General features: G+C 39.6%; 1 protein-coding gene across 4 annotated transcripts in view; it reads right to left on the bottom strand.

The window, feature by feature from the left end:
- The window catches only part of LIMA1 (LIM domain and actin binding 1), an 86,170-nt gene that overhangs the window by 53,673 nt on the left and 8,036 nt on the right, over positions 1-24,461 (bottom strand). For all 4 annotated transcript variants that reach the window (XM_082352389.1, XM_082352387.1, XM_082352388.1 and 1 more), the window contains one exon: positions 2,382-2,523. In XM_082352389.1, coding sequence (XP_082208515.1) covers positions 2,382-2,500 — 119 coding nt within the window. In that variant the 5' untranslated portion in view covers positions 2,501-2,523. The remainder of the gene's footprint in view (positions 1-2,381; positions 2,524-24,461) is intronic.

Consider the following 24,461-nt stretch of genomic DNA (forward strand, 5'->3'; position numbering starts at 1 on the left):
TCATTATTGCAAGCCACTAAATTTTGAAGATTTTTTTTCCTGTATAGCAATAACTGGAACACCATATTATTCCCCCCACCCTTTTTTTTTTTTTTTGGCCATGCCACTTGGCTGGTGGGATCTCAGTTCCCCAACCAGGGATTGAACCCGGGCCATGGCAGTGAAAGCCCGGAATCCTAACCACTAGGCTACCAGGGAACTCCCTGGAACACCATATTATTAACAGGTACCTCATGTGATTCTTTTTTTTTTTATTAATTTATTTATTCATTTTTGGCTGTGTTGGATCTTCGTTTCTGAGCGAGGGCTTTCTCTAGATGTGGCAAGCGGGGGCCACCCTTCATTGCGGTGCGTGGGCCTCTCACTATCGCGGCCTCTCTTGTTGTGGAGCACAGGCTCCAGACGCGCAGGCTCAGTAGTTGTGGCTCACGGGCCCAGTTGCTCCGCGGCATGTGGGATCCTCCCAGACCAGGGCTCGAACCCGTGTCGCCTGCATTAGCAGGCAAATTCTCAACCACTGTGCCACCAGGGAAGCCCCTTATGTGATTCTTAAGATGAAGGAAGTTTGGGGACTTCCTCTACTATACAAACTATACTAAACTATGGTATTACATTCCTTGAGGTCAGGAATTAAGTCTTAATAGCTTTCCAGAGCTTGACCCCTTTTTTCTGAAATAGCTTTATTGATTTTCTTTTTTTGATAAGAATAATACATTTGACATAAAAATTACAGCAATGTAAAAAGCATAACATAGAAGGTAAAAGAGCTATGCGGTCTCACCCCACCTCCACGCCACCTTAAGTGATAACCATGGTCAACAGGATGGAAGGGCAGTGTTTTCCACAGAGCAGGTGGTTGATGGATTTGTCACTGAAGAAAAGGTGACAGTGCAGATTACAGAAACTTCCTACTGGTATTTAGCTGTATTCTAGATATAGCTACAGAATCACTTTCTTCAAATCTTTACCATCTTTCTTCTCTTAAATGTATCATAGCTTCCTATTAATTAACAAACTCTACTAGTGAGGTAAACTCTGCCCTAAGCTCTATGGCATCTCTATTTGAGTGAAGTTAATGGGCTTACCATCTCTGGTATATTATTAACTTATACCATTCCCTCAAGATTTGTTGAGTGCCTACTATGTTCTAATCACCATGCTACACACTAGGGATATAAAATACACAGGAAAGGGGCCCTCATACCAAAAAACTCATGGTCCCGAGCAGGGGTCAGCAAACTTTTTCTTAAAGAGCCAGATAGTGAATATTTTAGACTTTGAGAGCCATATGGTCTCTATTGCAACTCTGCTGCTGCAACTCTGCTGCACGAAAGCAGCCATGGACAATACACAAAAGGACATGGCTATATTCTAATAAACCTTTATTTACTAAAATAGGCAGCCAGTAGGCTGTAGTCTGCCTACATAGTTTGCACTGTTCAACAGAACCTTATGCAATGGTGAAATGTCTCTGTGATGTCCAGTATGGTAGCCACCAGCTACATGTAGCTATTGGCACTTGAAATGTGGCTAGTGCAGCTGATGAACTGAATTCTAAATATTTTTAATTTTAATTAATTTAAGTTTAAGCAGCCACATATGTAGTGGCTACCTTATTGGACAATGCAGGTATAGAGTGCACCTAATACTCCCTTCAACTAAAAACTTACCTCAAGGGCTTCCCTGGTGACGCAGTGGTTGAGAATCTGCCTGCCAATGCAGGGGACACGGGTTCGAGCCCTGGTCTGGGAGGATCCCACATGCTGCGGAGCAACTAGGCCCGTGAGCCACAACTACTGAGCCTGCGCGTCTGGAGCTTGTGCTCCACGACGAGAGAGGCTGCGACAGTGAGAGGCCCCCGCACCACGATGAAGAGTGGCCCCTGGCTCGCCGCAACTAGAGAAAGCCCTCGCACAGAAACAAAGACCCAACACAGCCAAAAATAAATAAATAAATAAATAATAATTTAAAAGAATCATTTAAAAAAAAAAACAACTTACCTCAAAATTCATCTCAACCAGAAAGCCTTCCTGACTAGCTTCTGCCCATGGTGGTCACTCTCGCTCTCTTATTTTATATCTAGTCCTTACTCCTGTTCATTCTGGACTTGCTGACATTTTGCTTAATAACTAATGTGTTTTATAATTATCTTTTGTGTTTATAACTCTTTCTTTCCCCAACTGAACAAAAATTCAAATATAGAGAATGTGTCTCCTGATTATTATCATCTTCCTTCTCCACAGAGCCTTGCATGGTACTTAAAATCCAGAAGGTGCTCAGAAAAGCCATTTTACACCATGTACTTCCTTTACCAATCTCCCTGACAGGTGGTAATGTTTGCTCAAGACAGATGGTCCTTTTGGACCAGGATCAGCACTTACTTGGAGAATATTTCTACAATAGCCGATGACTTGTTCTTGTTGACAAGAGAAAGTTCTTTGGCCGTAACCCTCAATGATAGTGAAGTCCATTGCCGTCTAGTAAATGGAGTTGATTCCATCTTGTCTACAGATACTGAAATACCTATGGGATAAAGAAAGTCAGAATATCAGACACAGAAGAGGATTCTCCAGCATCCAAGGACTGGCAGCGGTGTGGTGTTAAGTGAGAGAGCAGAGAGCCCTGGAGCAGCAGACTGTAGTCCTCTACCGGTTCTCTCAAAAACTGTAACCTTGGTCAGATGATTGAATTTGGGTTGTAGTTTCCTGTAAAACGAGAAGGTTAGATCAGGTAATCTCTAAGGTCCCTTTCAGTTTCCATCATTTTATGACTGACCCCACTGTGCAAACAGTGATTGGCCTTTCCCTGAACTTAAGCCTGTTCCAAAGTCACATTTGGAGTGAAATGTCCCACTCTTCTGAGTTACATCCCAGGGGAAGTACAATTGGCATCTCTGTAGAGTCAGGTCCAAATTAGGTTCTACCTACATCCAAGTTTTTTTGGCTGCCCTCTCTCCCCAAGTTCTGTAGCAATGACCACTTGGTGCTGGGGAGAGAGCTGTGGATACAGCATAGAATAATACAAAGAGCATGGGCTTTAAGGCAAGGTAGACTTCAAATGAAATCAAAATTTTGTAACCTTGAACAAATTATATAACCTTTTCAGTTTTAGTTGCCTCACTGTAAAATGAGAATACCTACCCTTACAGGGTTTTTGATGTGGGTTTTAAGGAGCTAATATACTTAAAATACTAGGCGGGCTTCCCTGGTGGCGCAGTGGTTGAGAATCTGCCTGCCAATGCAAGGGACACGGGTTCGAGCCCTGGTCTGGGGGGATCCCATATGCCGCGGAGCAACTGGGCCCGTGAGCCACAATTACTGAGCCTGCGCGTCTGGAGCCTGTGCTCCACAAGACAGGCTGCGATAGTGAGAGGCCCGCGCACCGCGATGAAGAGTGGCCCCTGCTCGCCGCAACTAGAGAAAGCCCTCGCACAGAAACGAAGACCCAACGCAACCAAAAAAATAAATAAATAATAAATAAATAATAATAAATAAATTTAAAAAAAATACTAGGCATATTATAGTAGTATGAAGAACATTTTAAGTATAATATAGTAGTATTGGCTTCAAGTCAAAGAACACATAAAGCCATGCCCTTGACATCACCTAGACCCTATCCATTAACTGGATTATTTGTTTTTGCCCCAGTAATTATCAAAGGAGTTCCAACCTTTGTTGGAGGTGAGATTAGAAATGAGTCAGTAGTTTCCTTATTTGAAGACTGAACAATATAAATGAAAGTGCTACTTGCAGCTCTCCTGACAACCACAGAGTGTAACTTATCTGGTAGAATACATGGTTCATCAGGCACTGCTTCCAACAGCCTTGACAACAGCAGAACACACAATGTGCTTAACCAAGCAACGTGGGCTACCATTTCACACTAAAAGTCCTGTGATGCAAAGTAAGTGATAAGTGACCCAAAAAGACCACACTACTTTCCCATTTGTACTACCTGTTCTCCCCACTAAAGCCTTGTCTGAAAACATTAGTTTTGTTGTTTTTGTTTGTTTGTTTAAATCCCCATGTTGTAAGACAACATTGAACCCTCTTATGGTAAGGAGCTCTGGTGTCAAGAGACACATGCACTAAATGGGAGTGTTGGCCCCATTACTTAAAGCTGTGTGTCCTTCCCTAAAACTTAGATTTCTCATCCATAACAACAGTACTTACTTCATGGTATCTTTATGAGGAATAAATAAGATAAAGAAAAAAAAGACCCTGACATAGAATAAGTAAGCAATAAGTGTTAGTTTTTTGTATTATCTCTTCTCCCTGGATAAAATAACCTTAATTCTACACATGTTCTTTGAAATAAACCTGCGTGTATCAAATAATATATGACATTTGTCTATCTGCTTTCCAATTTGTAACTGACAGACCTACCAGACCTTGCCAGGCCTTTCTCTAACAAGAAAATGACACAGCTGTTTATTCAGCTAAACGTAATTATGTATAACCACAATAATGACCCTTTAAGCCAAGTCCACGAAATACCGAACAACACCTTTAGACATTATTTGGTACAATTATGCTTCCAATGTAAGTACAGGTATAAATGTTGTCAGTTCTAAAGGGATCAATTCTGGATCAAAAAAAAAAAAATACAGAATGTATGTTCTCATACTTGTTCATTAAAAAAGGAAAAGCATTAATTATTTGAGGGACTGAATGTGATAAAGAAAAAGGATTTTAATTCCCAAGTCCAATTTTGTGATTTTGATTACTCTCCGCCAGAAAGCCAAGGTAAGTCAGAACAACTATCTTGGTATAAGGCTAGGATAAGCACACTTTATACTCAAGGAATGATGTGGCTCACACCCTGACCACATCTTCACAGAAGCATACTGTTATGTCTTAGCAATGTGATCAGCCACCCTGTGAAACATACAAAGGTGAGAATCAGTACACGATTTTTGATAGACTCTGGTACCAGGTTACTGAGTAACTACTTCCAAATTGTGTATATAATCTGTCGGGCTTGCTAACACACACAAATACTTATAGCACAAGACAGAATGTGGTTAGAGGCAATGAATGTTCTCAGAGTACAGGACTTGATTTCCTGGCATGGTGGGAGAGAAGGGAAGACTAGGGACTTACAAAACTGGCAGAATTTCATCAAGTGAGGGCAGGAGGCGGAAAGTGCATCTCAGATAGGGGGAACAGCATTACACTGCTAGGGAGCTGAAACAACAAAAGATACTTTAATGGAGTTAGACTCTAGATGCAAGAGAAGTTAAAGTAGGGAAAGACAGAATGAGGACATACTGGGAACAGCCTTGAAAACCATGCTAATAGGATTCCCCGGTGGTCCAGTGGTTAGGACTCAGTGCTCTCACTGCCATGGGCCCGGGTTCAATCCCTGGTTGGGGAACTAAGATTCCACAAGCCGAGCGGCACGGCCAAAACAACAACAACAGCAACAAAGAAAACAACACTAAGGAATCTGGACCATATTCCAACAGCAGAAAGAACTAGTCTGTGGGTGAGCAGAGATGAGGTCTAGTTGTCATGTGTCATTCCCTAGCACATGCGTGACCTTTATGGCAAATGAAAAAAAAGATTTCCCTGAGCCTCAATATCCACATCTGTAAGAAAAGAGCTCTGTAGTGGATTACCCAGTCTCAATGGGAGTTTCTGAAAAAGAAAGTAACATAATAAAAGCCATGTTCTAAAAGCTGATCCTGGGACTTCCCTGGTGACGCAGTGGTTAAGACTCCGTGCTCCCAACGTAGGGGGCCTCGGTTCGATCCCTGGTGAGGGAACTAGATCCCATATGCATGCCGCAACTAAGGAGCCAGCGAGCTGCAACTAAGGAGCACACCTGCCACAACTGAGGAGCCCTCTGGCCACAACTAAGTAGCACACGTGCCGCAACTAAAGAGCCAGCGAGCCGCAACTAAGGAGCACACCTGCCCCAACCAAGGAGCACACCTGCCCCAACCAAGACCCAGCACAACCAAATAAATAAAATAAATAAATAAACTATTTAAAAAATGAAAGCTGATTCTGCAGCAGTGTGTAACTTGATAAGACAGGAAAAGATTGGAGTCTTATTTAGTAGTCAAGAAGATCCTAAAACTGCCTAAGTGAAAGGTAATCAAGGTTTAAATTAGCATAGGTGGGAATGGAAAAGTGGGAAGAAAGAATTGAGAGTTCTTAGAATAAAACGGACTTAGGGCGAAAGAAGGAATCAAAGGTGGCATCATCGAACTTGAACCATTAGAAGGTTGTTGATGCCACTAACAGAGAGTAAACAGAGGAAGACGAGGGGGAATGAGGAGTTGTGCTTTACACATGTTGAGATCTACATGTCAGCAAGAAAAATCCTAGTGATACACAGCAGGGAGCTGAAAGGTTAAAAATCAGACTCTTAGAAGGAAAGGAACACTTTAAAACATCTAAAAACATCTAGTTACGCAAAGCACACGTCTCAATCCTCACAACCACTTTAAAGGATTGGTTTTATTAGCTTACATTTGTGATGAAGAAACCGAGGTTCAGAGATATTAAATAACTTTACAATGATTACTTAGCTATAAAGTAGCAGAGCTGGAATTCAAATCCATATTCTGTCTGATCCCAAAGTCAATTTTCTTTCCACTACGAGTATGAGTAATGATTAAGACCATCACCTTTAGCCAAGGTCGAAAACCGGGCAGCAAAATCTCTGAACTCACCTAGCTGCAACCCATACAAATGACCTTTTGGTAAGGGTGTGGTGGCAAGTATCTTCCCAGAATGGTTAGCATCAGAGATAACTTTAAATTTAGCATCAGAGGTAACTTTAAGTTTCTCTGAAAAGAATTTCAGAGAAACTTAAAGTTACCTTGGGCCTGCTTGAAATACTCTCCCATCATGAATATCTCGGCTTTCTGGGCTTGCATTAAATGTGTGATATCTCCCCCAACTCACCCACTCTGTCTCAGATGACAGTCCCATTCTCAGACTTTAGGACAACTTCCTTAATCCTAGAAATCCTGTTAAGAGTGAAAAGGGCATGTACAACACCTAAAAAAACTCTTCCAGAAGGATGTACTCGGTTTGGGCTACAATATCCTTGAATATTTTTTCCAGAGGCCCAGTGGACTTTAAGATCCAATCCATTGCATTGTCATATACAAATAATGACGGCAGCTGTCACTTATCGGGCACTTACTAACTCTAATTCTTACAACACTCCTGGAGACAGACTATTTCCATTAAAAAACAAACACAAACAAACAAACAAAAAAGCCAACTGTGGTTTATAGAGGTTGAATAATTTGCCTAAGGTCATCTAGCTAACATATGGCCCAGGCAGAATTCAGTGTTCAGACTCCAAAACCCAATCTTCAACTGTGAAGGAAGAACTGCTAGATTGGTGGAACTTTGTGCAAGAGTTAAAGGAAACAGATATAACAAAAATAACTCTAAGATCAACCTAGCCTCAGAGACTGGGACAGTGGTACAGCAAGTAATAATGGCATACATAGAAAGGGGAACTATTTGCTAAGAGGAAGATGCCTTCAGTTTCAGATACATATGGCAGATTTTTACATCAAGAGAGAAGCTTAGAAATCAAGTAATCAAATCCCCGTTTTTACAGTAAGGGAATTAAGCCACATAAACACCCAATAACTTTCCCAAACTCACCAGCTAGTCAGGATGAGAGCCAGAGCTATTCCCAGTTCAAAGTTCTTTTATCACACCAGGTAGCTTGAGGTGGAACAGCTAAACCCCTTTGGGTGAGCTATAGCCTAGATATAAAGATCTCTGAACAAAGGTCCTTGAAAATAAAGGGTTGGGCGGTTGGGCAATGACACACTGGGAAGTTTGGCCCCAGGTATCTGCTTCCTCAAGAGATTGCTTAGGGTGAGGCCTGGAGCTGCTTGGGAAACAGCTCTAATAAATTCATCTATAGCTTTACCTAACCAAGCAAATTGTCTCCCAGAAACAAGGCTGGGACAAAAGCAAATGAGCTGCCACTAATAAAATCCTGTTCTTAAAAATCCAATCTCATGGGATTGACATATATACACTACCATGTGTAAAATAGACAGCTAGTGGCAACCTGCTGTACAGTAGCACAGGGAGCTCAGCTCGGTGCTCTGTGGTGACTTAGATGGGTGGGATCAGGAGTAGGGTGGGAGGAAGGCCCAAGAGGGAGGGGATATATGTATACATATAGCTGATTAACTTCGTTGTACAGCAGAAACTAACACAACATTGTAAAGCAACTATACCCCAATTAAAAAACAAAATCCAATCTCAGTCATATCTTTCTTGCTCTCTTTTTTTTTTTTTTTTGCTCCTGAGATGGTTGCTTGTGCAAGAGGCATAGTTGCTTGAATATAACCTCAAAACAGAGAACAAAGTACAAACTCACTTGTTAAGAAAAAACTCACTTGTTAGAAATAGATTGTAGACTTAATTAAAAGAAAAAAAACAATCTAAAAAACTTCAAGGTGCAAAGGGAAATTGTAAGCAAAAGCAACATGAAATGTGTTCCCACATAATGTTTTTTTAGAATATAAACTACATTTATTTCTAAGGTATATTTTTGTACAAAAAATAGTGACTAAATTCCCCCAGGCCGTGCGGCATGTGGGATCTTAGTTCCCCGACCAGGGATTGAACCCTAGTCCCCTGCAGTGGAAGCGCAGAGTCTTAACCACTGGACTGCCAGGGAAGTCCTGATGTTGAAATAATTTTAGATTTACACAGGAGTTGCAAAGATAGTAAAAAGTTTCCATATACTTTTCACCTAGCTTTATCTTACATTACCACAGTACAATTATCAAAATTAAGAAATTAACATTGGTACAGTACTACCAAATAAACTATAAACTGTATTCAAATTTTACCAGGTTTTTCATTAATGTCCTTTTTCTATTCTAGGACCCTATACTGCACTTAGTTGTTGTGCCTCCTTAAGGCTCCTCCAATCTCTGACAGTTCTTCTGTTTTTCCTTGCCTCGAATGGCCTTGACACTTTGAAGAGTACTGGCAGATATTATGTAGACTGTACCTAATTTGGGTTTCCTGGTTTCTCCAATAAAAAGAACCAGGGTTCCTTGGAGAAGTGCTTGATACAGAGCTGGGGAAGGGCAAATACAAGATAAGCCTGGACAGGGAACTACCCTCAGTATCTAACAATAATCTATAAGGGAAAAGAATCTGAAGAAGAATCGATATTATATGTAAATGTATAACTGAATCACTTTGCTGCACACCTGAAACTAACACAACATTATAAATCAACTATACTTCAATTAAAAAAAAGAGATGGGGACTTCCCTGGTGGTCCAGTGGTTAAGAATCTGCCTTCCAGCTGAACTCGGGTTCGATCCCTGTTTGGGGAACTAAGATCCCACATGCCAGGGAGCAACTAAGCCCGCGCACCACAACAAAAGATCCTGCATGCCGCAACCAAGACCCAACACAGCCAAATAAATTAATTAATTTTTAAAAAAGAGATGAAACAAAACAAGATAAGCCTGGAACATCTATCAATGCTCCAAAAAAAGTTTGTTTTTTAAAAAAATATGATGTTTTCTCAGATTAGATTGAGGTTATAGAATCTGGGGAAGAATACTACAGAGCTGATATGCCTCCTCAGTGCATCATATCAGAAGATACATGATTTTGATATCTTATTACTGATGATGTTAACCTTGATCACTTGGTGAAGGTGGTACCTGCCACGCTTCTCCACTGTACAGTGACTATCTTCTTCCCTTTATATCCCTTAGTTCCCCCACCAGGGATCGAACCTGCACCCCCTGCAGTGGAAGCACGGAGTCTTAACTACCAGACCACCAGGGAAGTCCCATACTGTGGTGTTCCAATGGTGATTTTCTATTGCCCTCATTCCTTCTACATTTATTAATTGGAATTATTCTATAAGGAAGAATTATCCTTTCTCCCTCATTTATTTATTCAATCACTTATATATACTAGTATAGACTCATGGATATTTATTTTATTCTCTGGGTTATGATAATTCCTGGATTATTTTATTCCCTGGGTTATGTTATTTTGTTGCATAGATTATTCTACCTTGGCCATTTGGAGCTCTTTCAGCTTGGCTCTGGTGTCCTTTCAAGATACCACCAAATTTTTTTTTTTTTAAGCACTTCCTCACTTTCTAGCTCTGTAAGATGTTCCAGATTCATCTTGTGCTTGCCCTGCCCCAGCTCTGGAATCAACCACTTCTCCAAGGAGGTCTGGTTCCTTTTATTGGAGAAACCAAGACCTGGACATTAGGTGTACTCATTGCTACTGAGATGTCACTGCTTCTAGGCTCTCAGGGGACAGGACTAGGAAATATATGTATGTATATTAACCCACATATATACACATCTATATTTCTATATTTATCTCTATATCTACCTATATATATTTATATTTATATATAAATTTATAAATATATACATATATATTTTTAAACTATAAATTCATAGTGATACTTCTGACTCCAATCTAGCATCACAAAATTCATTCTAGTATTCCCTTTTATTTATTTGTAACTTCTTTCTCTGAGGGTGAGAAGCCTAATTTCATAGAATGTGGAGAGAGATCTAGAATCTCCAAAATGATGCCATTGCCAGTTTCTACTCCCTTGATACACCATATATTTTTTCTTTACACTTAGACTGTTATCCCTTCCTCAATATATTCACCTTTCAAGACTCAAGTGAAAAGACTACCTCCTCAAAGAACCCTTTCCTGAACTGCCCTAGCCTTACCTCAATCAGCATAGTCACTTCCTCTGCCTTATAATAATTTTATAAATCATACTCGATAGCAAGATTCTTGAGGTGAGAGGACAGATCTACTTTGCCTCTTACCCTCTAGTATCTAGTATATTGCTTTTTTAAATAGAAGGAATTCTATAAATATGTCTTGAATAAAACTGCATGAAGGGTCAAATTTTATCCAAAACACTATTAGTACAAAAAATGACTGCCATTATATAGTCCTAAGGCAAGTTGAGATGGTAAATATCATTTTTCAGAACTGTGAATTAGTCAGTAATTTTAGCTTATTCAAACTCTGAGATACACTCAAATGATACGAAAAAAGAAAATGGAACCACTAAATAACTTCAAATACTACACATAAAAGGCTCACTACTCTATTATTCAGCAACATGGTGACATACAAGTCTATATAGCATGTTAGAATAATCATTGCTACTGTTCTTGGAAGAGCTTCAGCCAGGTCTCTGTAGAAACATATATCCTAGACAATAGGGAAATTGTAACAATAACCAAATTCCCACGGGTCAGCATGGATATAGATATTTGCATAAGGACAGAGTCACTTCAATAACATTAGCCTCTTTCTTATATCCTCTATAAGAATATTTTGTTCTTAAAAACACTAAGAGGGAGGGCCTCCCTGGTGGCGCAGTGGTTAAGAATCTGTCTGCCAATGCAGGGGACACGGGTTTGAGCCGTGGTCCGGGAAGATCTCAGATGCCGTGGAACAACTAAGCCCGTGCACCACAACTACTGAGCCCTCGCTCTAGAGTCCGCGAGCCACAACTACTGGGCCCACGTGCCACAACTGCTGAAGCCTGCGCGCCTAGAGCCGGTGCTCCGCAACAAGAGAAGCCACCGCAATGAGAAGCCCGTGCACCGCAACAAAGAGTAGCCCCCGCTCGCTGCAACTAGAGAAAGCCCGCACACAGCAACGAAGACCCAACTCAGCCAATGAATAAATAAATAAAAAGACATTATTTTTTAAAAAAAAGTATTATTAAAAAAAAAAACAAAAACAAAACACTAAGGGAATTCCCTGGCGGTGCAGTGGTTAGGAGTCCGTGCTCTCACTGCTGAGGGCCGGGATTCAATCCCTGGTCAGCCCTCAAGCTGCATGGCCCGGCCCAAAAACCCCAAAACAAAACAAAACAGAAAAGCACTAAGATCCAGGGCAAAAGTAACGAAAAAATAAGTTGTAAAACTGAGAAGCAATTTCACTGGAAACTGCTCACCAAAGAATCAGAGCAATCTTCACTAGGCACTTACAAATATTCACCCTAAGCAATTCACATGTTACTATTCCAGAGATAAAAGAAGAAAGTACCCTCAGATATAATCTTTCCCCCTACCTGGCCTATGTCAGGAGAAAAGTAAGTGTCACAATACTGACTCTTCTATCTTCCCCAGACCCTAACTTTACCTCCACCTCTGACTTTGCCCTAAAAACATGCTCACATTTCTGGGGGGTGTGTGTGTGGAAATTTGGATATATGGATTAAAGAAATAATCCTTTATTCTCTTAAGCCCTTTCCCCCCTCAAACTACCATCTCACCTTGCTCCCATCTTTAGAACCTTAGTTTCCGGGTCCTCATTGTTTCCATTTCCTCATCTTCTATTTATCCCTCTGCCCACTTGGGTGTAGCTTCCACTCCCACCATCCTGTTGAAATTATTCTCCTGAAGATCTCTTACTATCAAATCCAAGGACCATGTCTCAGTTTTTACCACTCTCTGTTGACATTTGAGTTGTTGATTAATCCCTCATTTTTGAAATTGTATTTCCCCTTGTTTTTTCTTAAATGGAACTCTCCTGCTTCCTTTCCTATCTTTTAAATCATTCACAATTTTCTCATGCAATCCTCTCTCCCTCTCTCTCTCCACTCACCCCTGTTCCTAGGCATTACTCAAGGGTCAGTATCTCTCCTCTCTCTGGGTAAGCTCACCTATGCTGAAGTCATCAAAGGTCACTTACACCAAATGATTCCCAAAGCTGTATCATAAGCCCTAACCTTCCTGACTTCCCACTGCATGATGGATAGCTTCATGTGTCACATAAATACACAACATAAAACAGCCTAAATCATATGAATCATCCTTTTACCATTACCCTTCAAATTAAGTTTACTTAACCACAGATAATTTTTCTCCAAAGATGAGCTGGCATATGAATTTTTGCTTATATAAAATAAATAATACAGCATGAAAGACAGTATAACGGTAACAAAATGTGTACAAGGTCTGAAGTCAACAAGAGGACTTCCAGGGTCTCACTCTGCCTCTTTCTAATTGTGTTGACCACAGGCACTTGATTCACCTCTCTCAAGAGTACACCGTCATTAACCTTAGCTCATCAAAAATGCCTAATATGTGACACATAGTGAAGAGAGAATGGCATAGGGGCTACGAGCCTGGGCCTTCCTCCGTACATGTTGCTCCCTCTGTCTGAAAATACTTCAGACCCTCCCTGGCCTTACAATATAGATCCCAGCTTAGATGACATTTTCCTCCAGATGCTTTCCCTAACCCCGAAGACTGGGCTAAGAGGCTCCTCAAGTTTCCAAGGGACTATACCTACCCCAACATTGATCACATTGTATTTTTTGGATCACATTGTATTTTAACTCTCAGAACAGTGCCTGGCACATGGGTGGGTACTCAAGTATTTGTTAAATGAAGGGAGGTTTACCAACTATCTGAAATCATTTGTTGGATTCACCTATTTTTATAAACTAGTACTTTGGGGGAAAGAAAGTGAAACGAAACAGTGGGTTATGTTTGTTTATTCCGAGATAAATCATTCCAAATAATGGGAAACCAGTGGATATAGCCACCGAAAAAATGGTCTCTAGCATTAAACTCAGGCAGAATACAACATAACCTTATCTGTATAGATTGTTTTAGTTCACTCTCTCTGTTGGAATATTTCAGGTATTTTCTTACAAATGCTATTTCTTACAAATAACTGGCTCTTCAGGTAATAAAGCTAAATAGTAATTCTAGAAACTAAAAGAGAGCTAAGATGAGAAATAAAAAGGGGGGAGACTTAATTCAGTAGGTCACTCAAGTGTTCATAAGAAGCACCCAGGAAGCTTGTTTTTTTGTTTTTTTTTTAATTAATTAATTAATTTATTTATTTTTGGCTGTGTTGGGTCTTCGTTTCTGTGCGCGGGCTTTCTCCAGTTGCAGCGAGCGGGGGCCGCTCTTCAACGCGGTGCGCGGGCCTCTCACTGTTGCGGCCTCTCCCGTTGTGGAGCACAGGCTCCAGATGCGCAGGCTCAGTAGTTGTGGCTCATGGGCTTAGTTGCTCCACAGCATGTGGGATCTTCCCAGACCAGGGCTCGAACCCGTGTCCCCTGCATTGGCAGGCAGATTCTTAACCCCTGCGCCACCAGGGAAGCCCAGGAAGCTTGTTTAAAATACAGATTTCCAGGTCCCATGCCACAATTCTGATTCATTAGGTCTGGAGTAGGGTCCAGGAAGACCACATTTTAACAAGAACCTTGACATGATTCTAGTGTTGAAAGTCTCTCCCCATCATATGCTGGAAAACACTGAAGTAAAAAGGTCTAAGATCTATACATATTCCAAGAAAAATGGAAAAACAGCAGCATAAAATGTTTTTATATTGTTCATTTCAAATTTTACATTGTCATTCAAATTTGGCAGTGTAAGAAAAATGGCTGCCCTTCAAAGGTTAACTGAGGTTTGGACAGAATGAACCTGGGTCACTGAACTGATAAATTTGTTGCGCATTATCTAGGTTCATCTAGAACTTCCCTGCCCAGATGGCACAAAATTACTGTGCAGGGACTCCCCTGGTGGTCCAGTAGGTAAGACTCCATGCTCCCAATGCAGGGGGCCCGGGTTCCATACCTGGTCAGGGAACTAGATCCCACATGCATGCTGCAACTAAGAGTTCGCATGCCGCAACTAAGATCCCACATGCTACAACTGGGACCTGGCACAGCCAAAATAAATAAATAAATAAATAAATAAATATTGTGCAGACCAATAACTCATGATAATAAAATTGAGTTCTTTTTTTTTCTGAAGATTTTTTTTTAACGGCTTATTTATTTATTTATTTATTTGCCATGCCTCGAGGCTTGTAGGATCTTAGTTCCCCGGCCAGGAATCAAACCCAGGCCCACCGCAGTGAAAGCACCAAGTCTTAATCACTGGACCACTGGGGACTTCCCAAAGTTGAATTCTTTTTACTCTTTTCTCTCTAGATTGGTTTGTTGCTGAATTTAAAATGTTGCTTCAGAAAAATATACATGGTTAAAAATACGGTATCTGAATAGAAATTCCAATTTATTTTTATCTACTGAATATGAGGGTAACTAAAATTTATTGACATGTTAAAGTTAAAGCAAGAAGCCAACAGGCTTGAGCTCTAATCTTTATTTAATCTGCCACTAATTAACACTATCATCTGCTTAACAAGTCATCTCTCAGGGCCTCAATTTCCTCTTGTGTAAAATGAAGGGGTTAAAATAGCCTAGTTTTTCTAACTGTGGGTCACAATTAATGAGTCATGAAATCATTTTTAGTGGGTCAGAACCAGCATGCTTGTTTGTTTATGTTAATGAAAAATGGAATGAAACAGAAAATGTTAGAGTGTATCACACATAGTAGAGGTAAATATTCTTTTACAAAGCTTTTGTTTCAGTTTGTGTGTGTATAAACTGGATAAGAATGTAAAATAGTTCTTACTGTGGCACGTGGTTAAAAAAAATTATAGTTTGACAAGTGTCGGCGAGGATGTAGACAAACTGAAACCCTCATACACTGCTGATGGGGATCTAAAATGGTGCAGCTGCTTTGCAAAAGAGTTGGCAGTTCCTCAAAAGGTTAAATATATAATTATTGTATGACCTAGCAATTCCACAATTCCACTCCTAGGTATGTATGTATGTATGTATGTGTGTGTATCTTCAAGAGAAACGAAAACACATATCCACATATAAACTTGCCCACGAATGTTTCCGAAAGTGGAAACATTCCCAATGCTCATCAACTGATAACAGATAAACAAAATGTGGTTTATCCATATGAAGGTATATTATTCAGCCATGAAAAGGAAGTACTGATACATGCTACAACATGGATGAACCTTGAAAAAATTATACCAAGTGAAAGAAAACAGTCACAATAGAGTACATATTGTATGATTCCATTTATATAAGATGTCTAGAAGAGGCAAATCTATAGAAAACAGAAAGTAGAGTAGTGGTGGCCTACCACTTGCGGGTGGGGGAGAAGGGACTGACTGCTAATGGTTATGGGGTTTTTCCAGGAAGTGATGAAAATGTTGTAAAATGGACTGTGGTGATAGCTGCACAACTCTGTTAATATACCACAAACCATTGAATTGCACACTTTAAATAGGTAAATTGTATGTTACATGAATTATGTTTCAATAAAACTGTTATTTTAAAAAATTATAGTTTGAAAGTCACTAGACTAGATGATAGATATCACTGAGGTCCCTGAGAATTCTAAGTGTACCCCCATACAGGGCTCACTTCACCCATCCTCCCACAATGGTTATTTGGAGGCAGGGCAGTAAGTTATCATGGAAACACCAACTGACTCCAATTCTGATTCCAGTGCTAACCAGATGCATGGTGACCTCTCTGTACTACCCTTTTCTTCTATGTAAAATGAGGACGATAACCTACCCTACAGGGTTGTTCTAAACATAAAAGGAGATAATAAATGTATACCATGCCTGGCACATAGCTTGAGGTCACAGCCAGATCTTGTCAGTCTCCGTATGCTTCCGTGTCTAAGACACATTCAATAAACATTATTCCAGAGGCTTCATTAACAGGATCCATATTTGGGCTTAGTTTACATGTCACATTGTCTTAACAAGGCCTATGTCATTAGACTCTGATAAAAAATAATTCATAAATGTAATTTTTGCTTCAGCTGTTTGACTTTTTTTTAGTGCAAAAATTACTCTCTTTATAATATTGTATAATGGAAAGAAATTAGTGGTCTCTTTAAAACATTGAAATTTTAATTTCATAATTATTAGAAAAGCTACCCATCTCTTCTCAAATGTTTGTTTTGGGCACTTTGAGCAATTACTTTTTGTAGTTTCTATTCAGAAGTCAAATTAGGGGAATTCCCTGGCAGTCCAGTGGTTAGGACTCTGTGCTTGCACTGCAAGGGGCATGGGTTCGATCCCTGGTTGGGGAACTAAGATCCCACAAGCCTCACGGCGTGGCCAAAAAAAAAAAAAGTCTATTGAGCACTTGAAATGTGACTAGTTTGTATTGAGATGTTCCTTAAGTGTAAAATACATACCAGATTTTATTTAACAACCTAAATGGGAAAAGAATTTGAAAAAGAATAGATACATGTGTATGTGTAACTGAATCACTTTGCTGTGCACCTGAAACTAACACAACATTGTTAATCAACTACACTACAATATAAAATAAAAAGTTAAAAAAGTCAAATTAGGGGCTTCCCTGGTGGCACAGTGGTTAAGAATCCGCCTGCCAATGCATGGGACACGGGTTCGAGTCCTGGTCTGGGAAGATCCCACATGCCGCGGAGCAACTAAGCCCGTGCGCCACAACTACTGAGCCTGTGTTCTAGAGCCCGTGAGCCACAACTACTGAGCCCGAGTGCCTAGAGCCCATGCTCCGCAGCAAGCGAAGCCACCGCAATGAGAAGCCCACGCACTGCGACGAAGAGTAGCCCTCTCTCGCTGCAACTAGAGAAAGCCCACACGCAGTAACGAAGACCCAACGCAGCCAAAAATAAAAATAACTAACTAAATAAATACAATTTTTAAAAAAGTCAAATTAAACATTATTCACTTTAGTATAAACGTAACTAAACTGCAAAAAGGATAAGTCCATATATAAATGTTGGAATGTACAATCAAAATTTTTTTTCTTTAATTAGGTGAGTAGTTTTCAAAAATAGTTCCAGCAGCCAAGGTGTAATCCATCAGCGTCCCTCCCATTTCCCCACACCGCCACCCTCCTTCACCCTCCTCCTTCCTTTTGGGGAACGTCTCCTCCGCTGGTCTCAACAAACACTTCAAGCTGCCATTTTCTTCACTGTCTAGCTTCCTTGGTCAGAGTGACTGGTCAAGGGGTGAGCCTGCTCATCATAAACAATTAGGTGGAAATATATAACATACAAAACAGAAGTCTTGGGCTTCCCTGGTGGCGCAGTGGTTGAGAGTCTGCCTGCCAATGCAGGGGACGCGGGTTCGAGCCCTGGTCTGGGAAGATCCCATATGCCGCGGAGCAACTGGGCCCGTGAGCCACAACTACTGAGCCTGCGCGTCTGGAGCCTGTGCCCCGCAACAAGAGAGGCCGCGACGGTGAAAGGCCCGCGCACCGCGATGAAGAGTGGCCCCGCTTGCCGCAACTGGAGAAAGCCCTCGCACAGAAACGAAGACCCAACACAGCCAAACAAACAAACAAACAAACAAATAAATAAATAAATAAATAAATAAAATGCTGGCTTAACTCCAAAAAAAACAGAAGTCTCTACCTGCTCTTGTCCACCCCAAGCCAATTCTACTTCCCAAAGGTAACCTCTGTCACAGTTTGGAGTAAAGATTTTCTGATATTGCCTCTATATGTTAATAAGAGCAAACACAAAGTACTATGTGTCAGTCACTGTTCTAAGCATTCAGTACACATTATCTCATTTTATCTTCACAACAGCTCATGAGGAAGCTATTATCACTATGCCTATCTTACAAATGAGAAAACTGAGGCACAGAGAAGTTAACACACGTCACACGTGAACACACATTTTTTAAAATTGTAATGGTTTTATGTTGATGTGCTATTCAGTAATTATTTCTTCTTGGACATCTTCCCACATTAAGATGTACAGATCAGATCTACCTCAACCTTTCAGTACCACATACTATTTCACTCTGCAACAGTTTATGACTTATTTAATGAGGCCCGTGTCAATGAACATTTATGTTGTTTTAGGTTCTTCATTTTTAAGAACAGGACTGCAGTGAACATGCTTCTACTATTGCCTACTTTTAGGTGTGCATCTACGGTGTAACTTCCTAAAACAGCATTTCATAGGTTCAAAAGACCTATGTATTAAAATTTTTAATAGACATTTCCAAATGTTCCTCAAAAAAAGTTGTATCAATTTATATGTAATTTTGCATCAATGTATATTTGAACCATTAGCTATATGAGAAAGCTTATTTTCTACATCCTTGTCAATGTTGAGCATTATTTTTTTTAAGTTTTTTTTTTTTTAATGTGTACCATTTTTTAAAGTCTTTATTGAACTTGTTACAATATTGTTTCTGTTTTATGTTTTGGCTTTTCGGCTGCGAGGCATGTGGGATCTTGGCTCCCCCACCAGGGATTGAACACCCACCCCCTGCACTGGAAGGCAAAGTCTTAACCAGTGGACCACCAGGGAAGTCCCATACTGAGCATTATTAATCACTTTTATTTTTTCCAATCTGCTAGATATGTGAAAAATGGTACATCAGTGTTTTAGTTTTTATTCTTTTAATCATAAGGGACGTTGAGCGTATTTTTAAATGTATATTGGCCACTTAATACACTTACTTTTTGAAACTACATTTATTTTTAAAAGGTCATTTATAAATTGTTTATTATCTCTACAACTTAATTACTTCTTAAATTTGCACAAGGACCTTCTGAATATCATGTGTAACTCCTTGTACAATTCAAATTGCCTCTCACAGCAGCTGTCTTTCCTGGTGTCTGATTCCTATCCAGATCTCATTAATATTCTTTCCAAATAGAAATGTTGCTTCACTATACAGATGAGATCTTCGTTTCTGTAGAGTTCTCTTCTGTAGGGCACCCACCCAGTACAGCACAGCACAACCCTGTGAGAAGCCTGACTGACACTATGTGACAATCCAGGCATTAAGATCACTCTCTCTGGTTGTGCTTCAGCTGCTACCCTCAACTAGCCAGTCTAAGGCTTCTTAGTCGTGTGAGGGGTAGGGTGCTCTGAATATCAAGATCATCTTTGGAATCTGAATCTCTCATGCGGAGTCCAAACACGTCTAATTTTTCTGAAAAGGGTCCCCTATGATTCCAATATAAAAACAGCTTTGGGAGTGCAGTTTTGGCTTGATCCCGGGGTCATTAGGTCAGAGCAGGGAGGCAGACATAGACCCTAATCACCCACCATCTAGATGACTGTGTCAGAATCAGGTAAAAGTTTGAGCCACCTTAGCATAGGGATCAGTTATATGCAAAAACATTCATTCCATTTGATCTTATTCACTTAATCCTTAATGATACCATGAAATAAATACTATTCTCGTCTTTCAGAGGAAGAGGCTCAGAAAGGTTAAATAACTTGCTCAACGTAACACAGCTAGTAAGTGGCAGAGCCAGGATTTGAAAAAGTCTGACAGACCCTAATGTCCGTGCTCTGACGATTTACTGAAAATCACATCCTCCCTGTATCTGGGGGTGGTCTGGGCCAGTCTCAAAGTGTCTCAAAACTAGAAATGGAAACGGCTGGGCCACATACCCCAGCCTGTTCCACCTCTAAGTCAATTTTGCCCCAGTTTCTTTCAGCTCAGGTCCACATCTTGAGTCTACCACTTATCTATTTATTTATTTATTTTTTGGCCATACCACCCAGCTTGCGGGATCTTAGTTCCCCAACCACGAATTGAACCCGGGCCCACTGGCAGTGAAAGCACCAAGTCCTAACCACTGGACTGCCAGGAATTCCCAACCACTTATCTATTAAGTAAAATTAGGAAAATCACTCTAAGCCTTAGTTTCATCATCTCTAAGATGTTCTTTTAGCTTAGTGCTAAAATAAGTGCTTAATAAATATTGACAGTAGTGGTGGTAATAACAATAGCTAACATTCATTGAACATTTACCATGTACTAGATATTGTTTTAATTGTTTTGCAAATATAAATTTATTAATCCTCATAGTAACACGCTCAGAATAGTATTGTCCCACTTTACAGATGAAGAAACTGGGGCCCAGAGAGGTTAAATAAATCCTAGCTCTTACTCATTTTTTAGAAGGCTGGGATGGAAACAAAATGATCTCAGGCACAAAGGATAAACCAGAAATGCAGTTCCAATGCACACTGTACTTCATGGTCTACTTATTTTTGTTAAATCAGCAATTTTAAAAAAAGAGCATCTCTGATGTTGTCTCTGAGAAACTGGTAGTTACAACCAGAAAAACTACAGCTGCTCAAAACCCTGACACCATTTCTCTGCACCAAAAAGTCTAAACCTCTGTCAAATTGTACCTTGAAAGGGCCAAATTTTAGGTGTTCTCAACACCTCTGTAAAAACTCTAAGTTGAAGATGATATAATTATCATTTTCTTACATGCTTCTATTACTTTATTCATTCGTTTGAATATCTTATCTTCTTGTACTTTTGAAACCCACATTAGCTTTTTACATAATTGTGGTAATCTTCACAAAGCTTATTTAGACAGTTTAAAGAGTAACCCCCAATTATGGCCTTTACAAACTGACTTCAGTCTAAAATTTTTAGGTCAGGAAGAACCGACCAAGAACCTTTCTAATCTTTTTTTTTTTTCTTTAAATTAAGGAATTACCAGATCTAATCCAATTTTAATTCTATCTCTTCTCTCAAATCTAATTTGTTATTTATTCACTAGGTTCTTCTTCCCCCTTCTCTCCAGTTGATAATTAACTCACTGTAAGGACAAACATAGTCCAATGCAGTGAGGTTTTTTTCCAGTATTTTTTCACACATAGCAAGGAAAATCTCTCCAAGTAAGTAAAAAAAACCAAAACAAACAAAAACACCCAAAAAAACAAAACAAAACCCCCACAGATAATGATGTCAATAACTTCAAATTTAAAGTGAAAATTAGAGAAAAGTACAGTTAATTGGAAAAAGATTATAGAAATTTAGAGTTGACTGAGGCCATTACACAAAACATGGATTTACTCTGAATTCCTGTTTCTTCTTTAACCTTTGTACCATTTCATACTTGAACATCAGATGCATCAAATATCAGTTCCTGGTACAGTGCAGGAGCTCAATAAATATCTGTTATATGAATGAAAAACAGTATTATCCTAGTTCTCAGTTCCCACATATCTTGACAAAGGCCCACCTACATAATTGAGTGTCTGCCTATGAACTACATACTCTCAGTCTTGAAAATTACATGCTAATTAAGACAAAGTGGCTAATTAAAGAGTCTTCTTTGCAATGTCAAAGCAGAAGAAATATATACACTTATTTAAGAAGGCTGCATCTGTTAAAGATATAACCTCCTTATACCAGTCCTTTGTCCTTAATAATTAATCAAGTTTTCTCCAAATACAGGGCTTCTTAGTTTCACTCCTGGCCATTTCCAGGAAGGGCCTGGCTTCCATTCTTCTTATCTGAAATTTTAGATGATGTATTTTTTTCAGGACTTGCTCAATCTTAAAAGCCAGTTCAGATCAATTTAACCAATCCCTTCAAGTAGGAGAATTAAAACGGGTTTACTGAAAAGTGACTCTTCTCTAGGCAAGTTCTCTAATCTTTCCTTTCTGTAAAAATCTGAGAAGCTAACCCAGAACAATGCTTTAATCAAGGACAAGCATAGCCAAGGCTGGTCACATAAAGAATTACCAAATCACACAGTCACAGAAGTGATAAAATTTTGCTACTTATGTGAACCAATGCTATGCATCATATTTCTTAAGGACTGGTTACAAACATATTAATGATTTAATTACATTTTAATGTTTACCTTCTAAAATTACATCAAATTACGGTGCTGTTTTTAAAAAGCCATTGAGAGGCATTTATTGAGTAGTGGTCTTTTATTCACCATGGGAAAGTCAATCAGCTTCTTTGGGTAGGTCTCAGTTTCTTTATCTCAAAAACAGATAATAATTCACAAGGGATGGTTATGAGGATTAAGTGAGAAAATAAAAGTATAACTACTTTGAAAAGTATAAATTGCTATAAAAACTATTATAATTTTTAATAAAATTTCAAGCCAGTTTCAAGGAAAAAAATTAATGGGATTAAAAATTATTCTACCCAATGAGGAGAAATTGGAAAAAAATTAGAACTGATTGCTTAACATTGTCTGGTTTGGCTAGATGTTAACAAGAAACCCCTTGGTTAATTAAGACTGTTGCTAAAAACTTCTCTAATCAATACACTGTCCTATTTCAGGGCATGTAGTAAGTATAATGAAAATAATTTCATCTTTCCTTGAGGATTCTAGGTAGCTTTCTTATTTTTCTCCTAGAGAAGGAAAGCAGAATAAAATTTCTGGTTGCTTGAAAATTCTAGTCAGTTGGCTCTAGTTTTGCTATACTTGCTTTTAAAAATGTAATGAGAGCTAATAGACTAGTATTGGCCAGCAGTAATAACCCTGAAAGTAGATGCTGACAGTGGTAGTAAAATAGTGGCCTGGATCCTGGGAACATCTTGGAAAACCTGCACTCAGGTGGAACTGAATCCTGCCTATCACAGTATCCAAACCTTTGTCCTGCTACCTTCAGAAATCCTCAGAGACTGCTACCTGATTTGAACCCTGATGGAACTATCTCAAGCTGTTGTCCATTAAAAAAAAAAACACACAACAAAACTTTGGATTGCAAACCAAAACAAGACTTGTTAAAAGGAGAAGTCTCTCTTCAAGGCTCATTCATTCATTCAACAAATATCTGAGCACTTACCATGTGTCAAGCAGTGCTCTATTTGCTCAGGATATAACACTAAAAGTGACAGACAAGGTCTCTGCTCTCATGAAGCTTCCATTCCACTGGGGAAGCTGGACAATTAAACACTGTGATTAGTACTGTGAAGGAAATACAAAGAGAGTAACTGGAGTGGTGGTAGGAAAGGGGGCAGATACTTTAGATACTGGTCAGGGAAGGCCTCTCATTTGAGTGAATGACATTTGAGGTGAAACCTGAATGATGGGGAGGAGACAGGCAGCCAGTCAGGTGAAGAGAAGAGATGGGAGAGTTTTCCTGGCAAAGGAAATAGCAAATGCAAAGGCCCTGAGGCAGGAATAATATGGCTAGGGAGTGAGTGAGAAGTATGAAATGATGACAGAGCCAGTTTAAATAGGATTTACAAGGAATGGTAGAAGATTTTAATTTTATTCTAAGTGTGATGTGAAGTCAAACATTGTTAGACAATAGTGTTTGCAAGATGAGATATGTTTAATGTATTCTATGAGTATTTAATTGCTTATTACATGTATAATGGTTGCAAAATGAAAAGGAAACGCAAGGTTCTCACACTTAGAAGGTTTACAATCTATTAAGGAAGCAATAATTCATAAATAGTGACAGCACTAAGGTAAAAAATGAAGTAAAAATAAAGTGCCAACTGAAGGCTGGGGAGGGAGCCACTGATTCAATAGAAGACTTTAGAAAAGGCTTCATTTTTTTAAAGTAGCATTTTATTTGAGCTCTTAAGGAAAAAGGATTTAAGTGGGGGGGGGGGGGGCGGGGGGGAAGAGGGAGGAGTCTGAGGCTGTGGGAACTGCATGAGCAAAGGCACAGAGGCAGGAAGGGACAGGGTGGGTCCAGGAAACCGTGAATCATTGTATGGCTACAGTGCCAGGTGGGTGGGTAGTGATGTGAGAGATAAGCTTGGAAAAAATAGGCTGTCGGGGTGTGGGAGTTGGGGTCTTGAATGGCATGCAGAGAAATTCAGACTTGATTTACTTGGGCTTTG

This window comes from Balaenoptera borealis, assembly GCF_965194805.1.
Source record: "Balaenoptera borealis genome assembly, chromosome: 13".
NCBI lineage: Eukaryota > Metazoa > Chordata > Mammalia > Artiodactyla > Balaenopteridae > Balaenoptera > Balaenoptera borealis.